A 13,496-nucleotide genomic window follows, 5' to 3' on the forward strand; every position below is an offset into this window, starting at 1 on the left:
CTCTAACAGCTTTGTACATCTAGATACTGAGATTTTTCACTTTGCTCTTTGCATAATAACTCAAACTCGGTTATATTGGATGGAAAGCATCTGTGGACATCATTATTCTAAGTATTCCAGCAGATTCTCACTGCAGAGCAGAAATTCATCTGTTATTAAAATGGACAGGAAGTGAAAACTTAGAATAAGTGAAAATGTAGACATTCTTGAGTACTAACTCACTTTTAAAGAATAACAAGACAATTAATGTTTTGGTTTCAACCAAATTGCCCTAAAGGGAGGGAAATATTGGCAGGTCTGTCATAAAGGTACAGACATTGAAAAAACTCAATATTTATCCAACTATCCGCGCGCTCATGCACACAGAAGCTACGTCCTGTGGAAACAGCATGAAACTGTTACTCAGGTTAACTAGGTCAGGCATGCAGCAGGTACTACAAGATAAATACAGGCGGTTCATTGAATACAAATGTCTGAAATACCATTGACTTGACTTTAGAGATTCAGATTGTGTCTTGGTCCATTCACAGGTGACAGGCTGAAAAGGAGAACCTGTCCTCTGTCATGAAACCTTTGGTTTATTTTGATAAGGAAGTAGAGCAGGATCTAAAGAGGCTATGTTAAGGAAGTGAACTATTGTTACACTGAAATGAGGTAAATATTGACAAATGATGAGAATGACATTGCAGACTGTATCAATCGGTTATTAGTGGACAAAAGCAAGTGATGACAAGCAGTAACTTGTCCGTGGAGAGGGCAGAGAGCTTTTCATTAGAAGTAAATGAATGGAAAGTTTTCCCCACAGATCAGCCAGTGACCCTGACTGAAAACTAAAAAATACAAAATTATCTAAATGTGGCCATTTTTGGAAGTAGTATGAAAAATACAGCAGATTATTGAGCCGTATTTGTTCATATTGTCTACACTAGAGGTGTCCAAAGTGCAGAGCCATCTGCGGTCCTTGGAAGCAGTGGCGGTTCTTGATGGACAGAGCGGCATTAGAAAGAGGGACTCACTAGCAGCAGATACAGAAAAAAATGATTAGTCTACTAGTTGCACCCTGAACAAGTGCTCTGTTGCTTAATCTGAGTTTAATTCCTGTATTCTGATTGGTGGAGGTAGGAGAGGCATTTATGCCAGAACCGCTACTGCTTGGAAGGATTCTGTGCGGCCCGCAACCATAAATAAAATATGGTCCAAACTTGGCCAGCCAAGGCAGGTGGATGATGCAGATAGACTCTTTTTCTTAAGTGTGAACATTTCTAAATGCTAGCTAGGTCTCTCAAGACAAAAGAAGACAAAATAAAGTCTTCTTAATATAGAAAAAGTTGGGTACAATATAAAATCTTTTATTTACCATGATTTTGTTTTAGTTTTGATTTAATATAAAATAGGATCACAAACAACCAGATATTTAGTTGAAACCAGTGTTGGGTGAATGAAAAACATAAGTTTTGCTAAGTACAAGAAGTATTTTTAAAGACATACACTATAGCAGTTTTGTAGTTTAAGACAATAGGAAATATTCAACACAATTTATTTTTAAATTTTAGCCCTCCTTTAAATAAAGTAAACCTGTTGGGTCCTTTTATTGGCTCTACAATGACTCAGATAATCCTGAACAAATATCAAACTACTTTGTTTGCTTCATTGAAATATTGCTTGTTTACTGTTTTTGATTAGCTAATAAAACTTAAATAAAATCACATGAAATTCATTTGAATAAAAAAAAAACCTGTTGTTGCCTGTGAATATTTTCGACTTGAAAATTTTGGCAAGTTTCTTGGACGCCACTGCTCTAAATAAAAACAGAAGCTGGAGCTGAGGTGACTGTGGTGCTGCTGAATGATATGGGAAAGGTTGAGGTGACTGACAACTTTCAGTTCCCCAGACCCCAAAATAATAAAAAAAAACAGCACAAGCAACGATAGAGCAAGCTTCTGCTCACCTGCTGTACCTTTCAGGATAGAGGGAAAACCAAAATGTATTTAAGAAGAGGGGTATACACTCACAAACACAAAAATGCAACACAGACACGCACATCCATACGCAAAGCAAGCCTTCACAGCACAGAAATACAACTTCAAGACAATATCTGAATTTAAGCATGAAAACTGACAACACAAAATGCACAGTGACTTATTATTTACCATTTTCTTATCTTAACAAGGGGGCGATAGACACATTTTGACCGCCTTATCTGGTGAAACCAAATAGCATGAACATATCTGGACTGACATCTAGTGGTAAATTACGGAACTACAACAGACGATAACGTGATACTATTGTTATTTGTTTATATATACAGCTCTGGACAAAATTAAGAGACCACTGCACTGAGGTTATAAACCTCATGGTTATTCCACCAAATATTGATTTCTGAATTCTTTCTGAGTTAAAACATTAATATTGTTGTTTCTCAATTATTATGAACTTGTTTTCTTTGCACTGTTTGAGGTCTGAAAGCACTGCATCTTTTTCGTTATTTTGACCACTTCTCATTTTCTGCAAATAAATACTACATTGTTGCTTGGAATTTCAGAGACATGTTGTCAGTAGTTCATAGAATAAAAGAACAATGTTCATTTTACTCAAACATTTACCTATAGAGAGTAAAATCAGAGAAAATTACCATTTTGCAGTGGTCTCTTAAGTTTTTTCAGGGATGTATGTGGAAATTTTAACCTCACCAGACATCACAGATAAATAAAATAAAATTAAAACAATAAAGCATGAAGAGGTTTATCATAAACTGAGAATGAGTCTAAAGTCAGCTCTATAAATGATCTCAAAAAAATCAGAAAAAAATAAGAAACAAACATTTGTTAAAACTTACCCAACGTCATCCATGATGCAGCCCGCCCATCGATCATCACACTTACATTCACCTTGAGAAAGAATAAAAAACGAGGCTTTAAGTTGTGGTTTTATAAAATAAACAAAACCTAGGTAAGGTTTCTCTGCATACCGTTGAGGATCCTCTTCTTATCAGAGAAAATGCCGATGTTCTGACCCAAAGCCTGAGCCAGGGTGATGGCCATGTCATTTGTTTTACCATACTGATGCAGACAGAGAGAAGACAGAACAGCAGGAAAAGGAAGAAATGTAAAGAAAGACAGTAGTAGTGTTAAGGAAAACAATTATTTAGTATAAAACCTAATAAAGTTACCATTATAAACAAAAGTAATTAAAATAACTGATCTAGATTGAGTTGAAAAGCAACAAAATGTTCACTGGAGTTTGTAACATGAAATATAATCAGTAATAGCAACTAAAAATGTCTCAAATAGTTGAGTTTAATGTTAATTATATCATTGATGTATTAAAGTCTAGTGTGTTCAGGTTGAAAGAGCTTTTCTTTACTTTCACTCTTAAAAGGTTTGCCTTTTACAACCATGTCGCTCTCATTTTTTTTTTACAATTACCTACATTGTCAGACTTCTCTATTCTGGTGCAATGATTTTTTTTATATCCTGCATGTCTGATTTGAAATGCATAAAGTCTGATCAACCATCTTCAAACTCACTTCTATCAACAAAACTTCAACTCTGGGTGTCCTGCCATATTGTTTCCCTTCACAACCAAAATTATTTTTAAAATCCAATGTATAATAAAAACAGAAAATACAGTGATTTGCAGAAGTTTCTGTGTAATTTTACCCTTTTCCATTAGAGTTATTTTATTGAGACAACACAAAGTAGTGCATAAAGCTGAAATGGAAAAAACACAATGGATAGTTTTCATTTGTATTTAGCCTCCTTTGCTGTGGTACACATCCCACTGAAAACACCATCCCCATCATGGTGTGAAAATATAACATATCTTCTTGTTCTGTAATGACCTAGACAAAGTCCGATTATGAATCTGTACCAAGATTTTAAAATAGATCAAATAATTTCAGTCTGAATGTGCACCACGCTGGACAAACCCATAAAAGACCTGCAGTTATAATTCCAGTTAAAGGTGCAATGATTGACTGTGTGTTGGATACAAATGCATGCCACACTTTTGAGATCTGCAGTTGTGAATTTCTTATCTGCTGAGGTTGTCGGTCATAATGTGACAAAATGTGAAAATGTATTGTTTGTTCCTTCCTAAATTGTGCTTTTCCTTGCGCGATTAGCCTCACCTCATTGACTCCCCCTCCTTTGGTGAGAGAACAAACTCCTCCCGTATAGGAGACCGCCCCCCGGTTGCTATGAAACTGGTTCCCTCTGCAAGGAAAAATGTGTTTAACAAAACAAATCTGTGCACAAAGAAATCATTAAAGTTCACTTTCAAATCAGCAGACTCACGAAAAGAGGTGAACAGAGTCACATTTCTCCTTGATGAAGTCCTTCCTGTACTTCATGAACTCCTTCAGCGTCACCATGGGGTCGTCATCGATGTTGAACTTGTTGTCCACTGACCAGGTTTCCATAGCGACGAGCACAATTTGGGTGTTGAGCTGCTCCCTGAAAATCTGAGGGAGGAAGGCGGGAAAGAGGTAAATGTGAGGTCAAATATTAACGTCTGAAAGTCACAAAGCTTGATCTGTAGAGTCGCTGTGTGGTGGAGAAAACAGAGGGAAACAGAGGATGACGAAGCCAGACCAGCATCACAGCAGACAGACCTGGTTTATACTCATTAAGGCCTCCAGCTGCTCGTTAAGACAGAAGTCAAAGCGCCCTTTGATCCTGCCACCAGACAGCAGCACATCACAGGAGAAAGACAGTCAACAAAGACGGTCAGCGAAGGTAAAACAGGCAAAGGCAAATATTAATGCTTGTGCCTTTCATGTCTCCACAGATATTTGTTTTATTAAAGCAAACACTAGAGAAGATCAGAACGTTTACATTGAAAGGAGACTGGCAGAAGTGATGCAATTTATTTTTTCTCTCCACACAACCTGCTCTGTCAATACATTAATTTAAGAATTTAAAGTATTAGAAATCAAGCAGACAATATGCAAACATGGAAAATATTCACGCCCAGCCTCTGCTGCTCTCCCAACGTGAAAATTGGGTAAATCAATAATATAAAAACAGGAAAACTATCTAAGGACATCTGCAGTTTTATGACAATAAAAAAAACACAATTAATTCTTTCTTTTTTATATATATAATGGCAAATAAATTAGAAAAAATAAAATTATTGAAGGGACATTTGCTGGTACCACAAAAATTCCTTTAAATTAAACTAAGACTTTTTAATTTATTTTAAAATTAAATTAAAGTTTACATTGAATTAATTTAAATTAAAATAGTAATTTATTAAAATTAATTAAAATTACATTTTAATTTAAAATTAAATAAAGTTAGTGTTTAAAGTTACTTAATAACTTTAAATAATAAAGTTATTTAATAAGTTACTAAATAATAACATATTATCTAAAATAATAAGTTATATTACTTTAAATAATATAACTTATTTAGAATTTAAATAATACTTATTTATAATTCGTAAGTAACATTTACAAACAAATATAACTTATTTATATTTTAACCAGTAAAATATAAATAAGTGTTTTTTACTGGTCGGTAATCCATGACTTTCTGATTCGCTGGGGTATAAACATGCTGTAACACAAAACACCAATTACTTTTAGGCACTGTGCAATTAGGCCGGATCAGGAGCTGGATGGTAAACATCCCTGTGTGTATTTTGCTAAAACTTGCTGGTAATTTTACTGGAGGCAACAAACTGGTGGATCTGACATGAAGGAAAGGACGAATATATTGGAAAGCACCTCAAGCTCCTTATTAAGTACAGTAGAGGATATGTGATGATGTGGGTCGACATTTCTTCTAAATGCCCTGAGAGCCATTGCTGTGGTTGACATGATTACAATAGAAAGTAGGTCGCTAATGTAAGTCAATGTAAGAGTCAGCATTGCTTGTTTCATCAGAAATGAATTAGCTCTGTGGCAAGAGGATGGCTTACTGCTCTGTGGGAGCAGAACATTTCTACTGGACTATAGAGTCTTTATAGCATGATTAACAGCAACATTTCTGTACTACGCTCCTAGATGTGGATCCAATTGGGAGGGAGTAACCTCTTGAGTATTATAAGATCCTTCGACCAATATGCTGTCATGTTGACTAATCCTTTGCATTGTCACATCTTCTGCTACATGTTAGATCAGAACCAACAGCTGGTTGAAGTGCATGACATCATGAATCCTTTCAAACACCAGGGGGGTTTTGACAGGAACGAACATGTGACATCACTGGGTCTTTTAGTAAGATAATGATCCAGTACACTTCATCAAATTACCACAGAAAAGCCTTAGTAGGCATTAAATCAATGCCTTGTGAAATGTTATAGAAGACTAAGTGCTGTATGGTCAGTGGGGGTTGTACAAATTATTAACAGCAGCATCACTAAAAACAATTACAACTCAACATCGAGTTAAAAGTTGGATTTTTTTCAGTGTGAAATCATGCCGATGCAAGAGAAGAAGATTTTAAGACTTTTCACAAATTTTTAGTGCATTCGCTAATAAATGTAGCCGGCATGGTATATTCTATAAAATCCAGACTCTGGCTGGACTGTGTAGCATTCAGAGTGGAAATCAATGAGTCCTTTGTGACCCCAGAGAGGTTCAAACAATCCTCTCCAAGGGCACAATGAAAAGTGTGGCCTTTGTCAGACTTCACCAGCCTCTCGGATTACAGCTGTAACCCTGCAGCCGGTCAGATTTCAGTAACGCAGCACGTGCATCACGGCTGCAGAAAAGCTTCTGCATCAGGACCGTCTGAATGCTGCTGCTCTCTCCAGCGGCAGAAATCTGACAAGTCTTAGCCGCCCGGGTTAATGGCTACTTAAATCCTTTTAAAAGGAGAGAGTATAAATGGCCAGAGTATGGTTGGTTAATTGATAAATCAGTGCAACGTGTGCTCGGCTTCTGCAGAAAGTGATTGTGGCGAGCTTTCCAAGAAGAAGATCGATCCAGTTCTTACCATGTCAGCTATATTGACCACTGTCTTAGCGTTATTGTTCGTGTGCCCAACGGAAAGACGATGCCTCTTATACTGAAGGAGAAGAAAGAGAAACGGAAAAGAGCGAGGGGACACGCATAAAAGAGGGATTAATGTTCTAAAATCTGGCTTAAATATAAAATTTGAGTTTGCATATCCAAAAACATTTAACGTTTTCTTTATTTCACAGAAAACAATGAATGATTATGCACAATAAAATTAGGCATTTAAAAAGTAAAGCCTTCTTTGTGTGTTGTTACAGCTTTGTGAACTCTTACAAACTCTTGAATCAATATGTCCAGATGACTGAAATATACAGTAAAAAGTCAAACATCTGTAAATTATAAACATGTAGCAAGACTGATTGTAAATTATACAAACAACTCTGGTTTTTATCATTTAAACGTCCATAGTTCAATGGATCACATATCTGGCATAAACTATAAAGGAGATGCAGCTTACCATGACATGATCATTGATCACCATAAGCTCTATGTATTTGGTCTCATCTTCTACACTGCGTGACAAACGTGGAGCCTGGAAGGAGAGAACAGATTTATCATTTCTACCAGACGGACATTGCTCTTCCGCTGAGCCAGTGAATTTTAATGAGAAACTAAGAATAGTACAATAAACCCAGTAATACACTCATATTTCCTGCACCACAAAAAAAGGAACAACAAATCGATAAGTTGAACTTTCAAAAGTCAAACAAGATCCGCCTGTTTTCAGATTTACAAAACATGAGGGGCTAGAAGGGCAGAGGCCTGAACAGTTGCAGACATCTGAATATTTGTTCAAAAGACAAGGCTGGAAGGAGTCTACTCATGAGATAAATATTCCAGGAAACTGAGACAAAGGGAAGAAATAGTACAGAAAGAAGTGTTTTGGGGGATATGTGCGGGCAGAGGGCTACAAATTCATTGACTTTTAGCAACAAAGACACCAAAAACAAAAACAAACCTGTCTCTTTTTTCTCCAGTGCACAACTTTTGACTCGGGGAAAGGCGGACTGGGGAAAGGTGGCTCTGGTAAATCCCCTGGAAAAGAAAAACACTAATCAGAAACAGTCCTATGTATTTGCTGAGTTTAGCTTCAGTGTCTACATTTTATTAGGATGTAAGCAAGCATGATTTAACAAGTTGCAGTGTTTATTGTTTTTTTATTTAGTCAGATTTCAGTTTTAAAGTCTTCGTGCCAACACACAACCAGCAAAATGGCCAGTAAACAAAGACAATTATGAAAGTAAAACAAATTACTTTCACAAGGAATTCATGACAAAAATGTCTTGTCAGATACTTTAAACAAAACATCTGACGAGAGTAAACGTAAAAAGCTACAGATAAACAATGTAATCAGAGCTGAAAGCATTCATTTTATTGGACCCTGGTGTTTTTGTTTGGCTGGACTGGCTGTACATTCATTATTATCGGATTATTCAGCACAACACTGCACATCAGCTTATTGGAAAATTGCACATTTACCAATAAGCTCTCCAATTATTCAGACACCCACTTACCACCAAAGAGATCACTCAGCTCCTCCTGTCCAGCAGATTTGTATATCAAGTGAATATGAAGATTGCCCTGAAAAACAAGAGAAAATAAATTCACCAAATATATATTGTCACTGAATTTAAAAAAGGAGAAGAAACATGAACTTCACCATTAATTTGCTATTTTATTTTATTTTATTAAAAACTTGACAGAGCACAGAAGACAAACAAGAAAGGGTTAAGCAAGCTCCTGTGAGTCAGCGCGCAGGGCGGAAACACCGGAAGACGTTAACACGTCACATCCTGTTTACGCTCTGTTTGTAGCAGCTTTAGTTTAGTTTGTGTTCAAGTATGTAAGACGAGACTGAACAGAAATGTCTCCACGTCCACGGTAAAACGCGACACATTTCGGGAAACACGAGGTATTTAAACTTACATTGAAATAATAAGTTTGCGTTTCATTTTAAGTAATGGTGATGCAACAGGTAGCGAATGTGATGCTAACCTTTTTAGCCGCTGGCTAATTAGCGTCCAGTGTTTTTATCAAACATAATTGTTATTGTAAGTTCATTCTCTCAGTTTGGTTAGCCGGGTGTATTTCTGAAGCTGGTAAAAGTAGGTTATAGAAAGTAAAGGCAAGATAATGGGTCGAGCTTGGTCGGTTCGGTGGCCCGCCCGTAATTACAGCTGTCTTAGTGGTGATTGTGACAGAATTATGATTTTTTATTTTCTTTTTTTTGGCAAACTGCTATTTGTTCAAGTTTTTTTTTGTCATCCTGTCTGGTAACAGTAATGAGTGGGGACAATGGTTGCTCTAATCTTGATTATAATGACATTTAGTCAGAAAACGTGCACCGTCAGTCAGACATACTTTTTATACAAATCACATGTAATACAAAAGGCTTCACAGAAGTTATCTAAGCAAGCAAACAATAAACAGTAATACCCCTAAATGTATAACTTAGTAGGTAAAATGAAAATTATTGGAAAACCATAGTAAAAAAAAAAATCAACAGTGTCTTCAGAAAGGATATTCCCACAGTGAGGACCAAAATCAACAAAAATTTATTATCTCTCATTGGTCCTTCAGAGGGGAAATTTACAAACTATAAGCAGCAAAGTGACAGGCCAATAGATAGAAACATAAAAAATAAAAAACATGACTTTTAACCAAGAGATTCAGCTTTTGCTTCAAAATATCTGCAGAGTACTTGAGGAGTTTAGCTAGGTTAAACTACTTATTGGGTAAAATGATACAGCTGACAGTAATTTTTTATACATGAAAGCAGGAGCTATAATATTTACAATAAACATAGAAAGGTCATAATAACACGAAGTAAACATTATATAATACTTTATTTAAAAAATACAAAGTGCTTCACAAGATGTGATTGAAAAGCAAAGAAATATTTGAGAAGATAAGACAGCAATAGCAAAAAACACAAATATAAACAAATAATAAACAAACTAACGTGAAATAATGAAAATAAACATATTTATAAAGCAGTTATAACTCACTGCTTTATAAGGTGTGGTAAAATGAGATTATTTATACTGTTTATTTTCTGTAAATTAGCAATGAAAATTGTCACATCAAAGCGAGTTAAATATTATCTAATAGGATGTTTTATCACTAAAAAAAGATTCATTCAATCTTTTTTAATCAGCGGATTCTAACAGTAAACACATTTACTCTTAAGTGCTTGAGGTTAAAATATGATTCCCTTTAATAATACTGAGTTAAGCAAAAAAAAATATATATATATATAAGTATAAATCCAGACAGACATATTAGGAGACAGATAATTTCACATAATGAAAGGTCTCCAGAGCTTAGTGAGTCTGTCAAATCTCTCTCCACTTTAGTTTTGAATCTGAATGTATTATTAAAAGCTAGAAACTAGGCTGATGCTGCACTTTTTTTTTCTTCAGTGACAAGAAACTAGCTCATTACATGCTGTAAATGTAATTACTAGGATTTAATAAGTAAAATTGTTTCAACTGAATGACAACTGTACTGTAATAATCACCACCATCTTAACCCAGAATAATATTTTGGTTTACATTTGCTTAACTTTCATAATCTATCTTGAATATAAAAGCTGGGTTCTGTCGCTGTCACATAGCAGCACATAAAATTCATGTTTCTGTGTAACTGTGGCGTCTATGTGATTCTCTGCTGTGTATTGCTCCTGCTGCCTCAGACTCAGTTATTCCCACTTTGTTGGCTAATGAAATGAGAGCATTGTCACTCAGGGAGAGTAGATATTGGGTCAACTACATGCTGGTGAATAGATGTGTTATAGGGGCTGGCCCACAGCTAGGTCAGCTAGTGGCACAGTTACTTCAGCAGTAAACGGGTCAATCAGATGAACATTTACATCGTTGTTGTTTTTCAGGATTTTTTAAAGCGATTGTTGGAGTTGTTCTGCTTCACATTGGAGTAACTTGTCCTATTCCTGACTTCTTTTGCTTTTCTGATACCAGAGGCCTCTAAAAACCAGCCATGTCGTGCCGGGACATCCACGCTACCAATGCCTTCGCCTTCATCATCGCCTTTGTGTCTGTGGGTGGGATTGCCGTGGCAGCGTTGATCCCACAGTGGCGCATCACCAGACTCGTCACCTTTAATCGCAACGCCAAGAATGTGACGGTGTATGACGGGCTGTGGGCTAAATGTGTGAGACAGGATGGATATTCTGGATGTTACTACTATGACTCAGAGGTATTACTCTATACATTTTAGATTCTTTTCTGATTTCTGTGATATTAACTCCTAAAATGTCGGACAACTAAACAATGTCAATAAAAAACAATGTCGTAACTATGCCGCCTTGTACATACGTAACCGTGTCTTTATAAAATGAATACCTTCGTCGCATCACTTAAAAAAATGCTATTGTACACACGGGTTTTAAGAAAACTGTTCTTCCACACGAACCTGCTGAATTACACTAGTGAGTGTTTTCCCTACACTGCCAAACCCATAGGGGGCAGCATAGGGAAAATCTGAAACCTGTCCTACATTAAAAATATGCTTTTGTACATTAAAAACATGTCTCGTTTTGTAATCCTGAAAGAAGAAAACATTGTGTCGTCCTTTTCTTCTAGTGGTACTCCAAAGTTGACCAGCTGGATCTGCGGCTCCTGCAGTTCTGCCTTCCTACAGGCCTGGCGCTGGCCTCTCTAGCCTTGCTTCTGTCCATGTCTGGGATGTGTAAAACCTGCTGCTGCTCAGACAAGCCTGAGCCGGACATTAAGACCACCAGATTCCTTGTCAACAGTGCCGGCTGCCATCTGGTGGCTGGGACCTTCCTGTTCCTCGGGGGAGCGATCGCCATCGCGCCGTCAGTTTGGTTCCTGTTCCGCACTAAACAGATGAACAGTAAATATGCCAACATCTTCTCCGACGGGTTCGCTGTCTATATATCCATAGGCTGCTCTGGAGGATTGATGCTAGCTGCGCTACTTACATTCATGTGGTATTGCATGTGTAAGAAGCTGCCTTCGCCCTTCTGGCTGCCCCTGAACCCTGTGACTTCCTCTCCGTCCACCCAGCCTCTCACTGCCAACGGATTCCCTCCTTCTCCGGTTTATGGGCCGCAGCCATTCCCACCACAGGCGCTTCCCCCCACAGTCATCGACACGCAGCCGTTTGTGCCTCCGCAGGGCTACATACAAAATGTGATGGCGCCCGCTCCTGCTCAGGTGTACATGTCCCAGGTTTCTCCTGCAGATGGGTACGGATCAGAGGTGGGAGGCTCCCAGGCCTATAGCTACGCCCCGTCACAGAGCTATGCACCATCTCAGAGTTATGCCCCGTCCCAGAGTTACGCCTCCAGCTACGCCGGCCACCGTTATTCCACCCGCTCGCGTATGTCGGCCATAGAGATCGACATTCCTGTTCTGACCCAGCCAGAGTGAGAGGCAGAACACACTGAAGGCCTCTGCCCATCAGGCACCATTAAGTAGAGTGCTGATAAAACTAATAGACCCTGATAGAATAATGTGAGAGCTATTTTTAGCCTCTAGATAGTTTAAAAACTCTATCCAGGTAGGTCAGGCCTGATAGTAGAAGATGAGTCGACCCAAACAACACTACTCCATGAAGGATTATGTTTTTTTTTTAAAGTGAACATTCCTAAAACACTGCATTCAGCTTACAAAAAGGAAAGAAATATAATTATTTCCCATGAGAAAGAAAAGCCTATGGTTCCTCTGGTTTTCCAGCTGGGTTGGACCACTAACTGAATGGGAACCAGTATCTCAAGTTGACTAGTTCCCCTTCACTGAGTTTTTGTGTTATATATTTTCTCACTTGTTACATTCCCTTTAAAATTAGGTCTCTGCTGTGGAGGTCTCTGTGATCACTACTGAACATTAACACTGACTTGCATCAACTTTACATTGTTTTCTGTAACGTGACTAATTAATTAATTAAGATTAATGCCACTGTGTCACAGAGAAGCAGCTGTTTTTAATGCACTAATATTATGAATACTGTGTCACTGTACTTTTGTTTACTGGTCTTAGTTTAGCGTTACGCTTTTGTAATGTGCTGCCTTTTGTGTTGAAATTGTGGCTCAAAGTGATTATTAATCTGTGCCAAATCTGCCTTTGCAAATGCAGAAATTATATAACTGTGGATCTAAACATTTGTGTCATAAACAAATATAAAAGTCTGTAATGAATGGAGCAAATGCAGAAAACAAATTTAACCTTGTTGCCTTTTGGATGCTTCACATAAGTAAGTGCTGAGCAACAGTTTTAATCGTTTTAATTATATTCTGTAACATTCAGGTCCGTATAATGCTGTTGTCATGTTTTTCTACACTCTCAAAGTTTTGTTTTAAATAAATTACAAATCACACTTGTGGATGCGTTTTAATATCCTCCATCTTGGGTTAGAAATTACAAACTGTTCCTTCAGCCACATAACCATGTGAAAGGTCAGAATGATGACCTCTTTCGGTGAAGAAGTTGTCACTGAAGGAAGAACAAAGCCACAGCAAAACAATCGATTTGTTGTCATTTTAAAACCA

General features: G+C 37.3%; 2 protein-coding genes across 5 annotated transcripts in view; one reads left to right on the forward strand and one right to left on the reverse strand.

The window, feature by feature from the left end:
* Window positions 1-13,496, reverse strand: part of adam22 (ADAM metallopeptidase domain 22) — a 64,787-nt gene that overhangs the window by 13,760 nt on the left and 37,531 nt on the right. For all 4 annotated transcript variants that reach the window (XM_032557611.1, XM_032557613.1, XM_032557612.1 and 1 more), the window contains exons 7-14: window positions 8,479-8,545; window positions 7,923-7,999; window positions 7,422-7,496; window positions 6,942-7,013; window positions 4,296-4,462; window positions 4,130-4,214; window positions 2,969-3,059; window positions 2,837-2,888 (exon numbers count right to left, since the gene is read on the reverse strand). In XM_032557611.1, coding sequence (XP_032413502.1) covers window positions 2,837-2,888; window positions 2,969-3,059; window positions 4,130-4,214; window positions 4,296-4,462; window positions 6,942-7,013; window positions 7,422-7,496; window positions 7,923-7,999; window positions 8,479-8,545 — 686 coding nt within the window. The remainder of the gene's footprint in view (window positions 1-2,836; window positions 2,889-2,968; window positions 3,060-4,129; window positions 4,215-4,295; window positions 4,463-6,941; window positions 7,014-7,421; window positions 7,497-7,922; window positions 8,000-8,478; window positions 8,546-13,496) is intronic.
* On the forward strand, window positions 8,727-13,327 carry cldn12 (claudin 12). The gene is made up of 3 exons (XM_032557617.1): window positions 8,727-8,876; window positions 10,942-11,179; window positions 11,566-13,327. Exons 2-3 carry the CDS (start codon window positions 10,961-10,963, stop codon window positions 12,376-12,378), a joined length of 1,032 nt encoding a protein of 343 aa, XP_032413508.1. The 5' UTR covers window positions 8,727-8,876; window positions 10,942-10,960; the 3' UTR covers window positions 12,379-13,327.

This window comes from Xiphophorus hellerii, chromosome 3 (assembly GCF_003331165.1).
Source record: "Xiphophorus hellerii strain 12219 chromosome 3, Xiphophorus_hellerii-4.1, whole genome shotgun sequence".
Lineage (NCBI taxonomy): Eukaryota > Metazoa > Chordata > Actinopteri > Cyprinodontiformes > Poeciliidae > Xiphophorus > Xiphophorus hellerii.

Coding starts and splice junctions, on each gene's coding strand:
- cldn12 (XM_032557617.1), top strand. CDS start 10,961: ATGTCGTGCCGGGACATCCACGCTACCAATGCCTTCGCCTTCATCATC. Junction 11,180..11,565: donor GTTACTACTATGACTCAGAG/GTATTACTCTAT, acceptor CTTTTCTTCTAG/TGGTACTCCAAAGTTGACCA.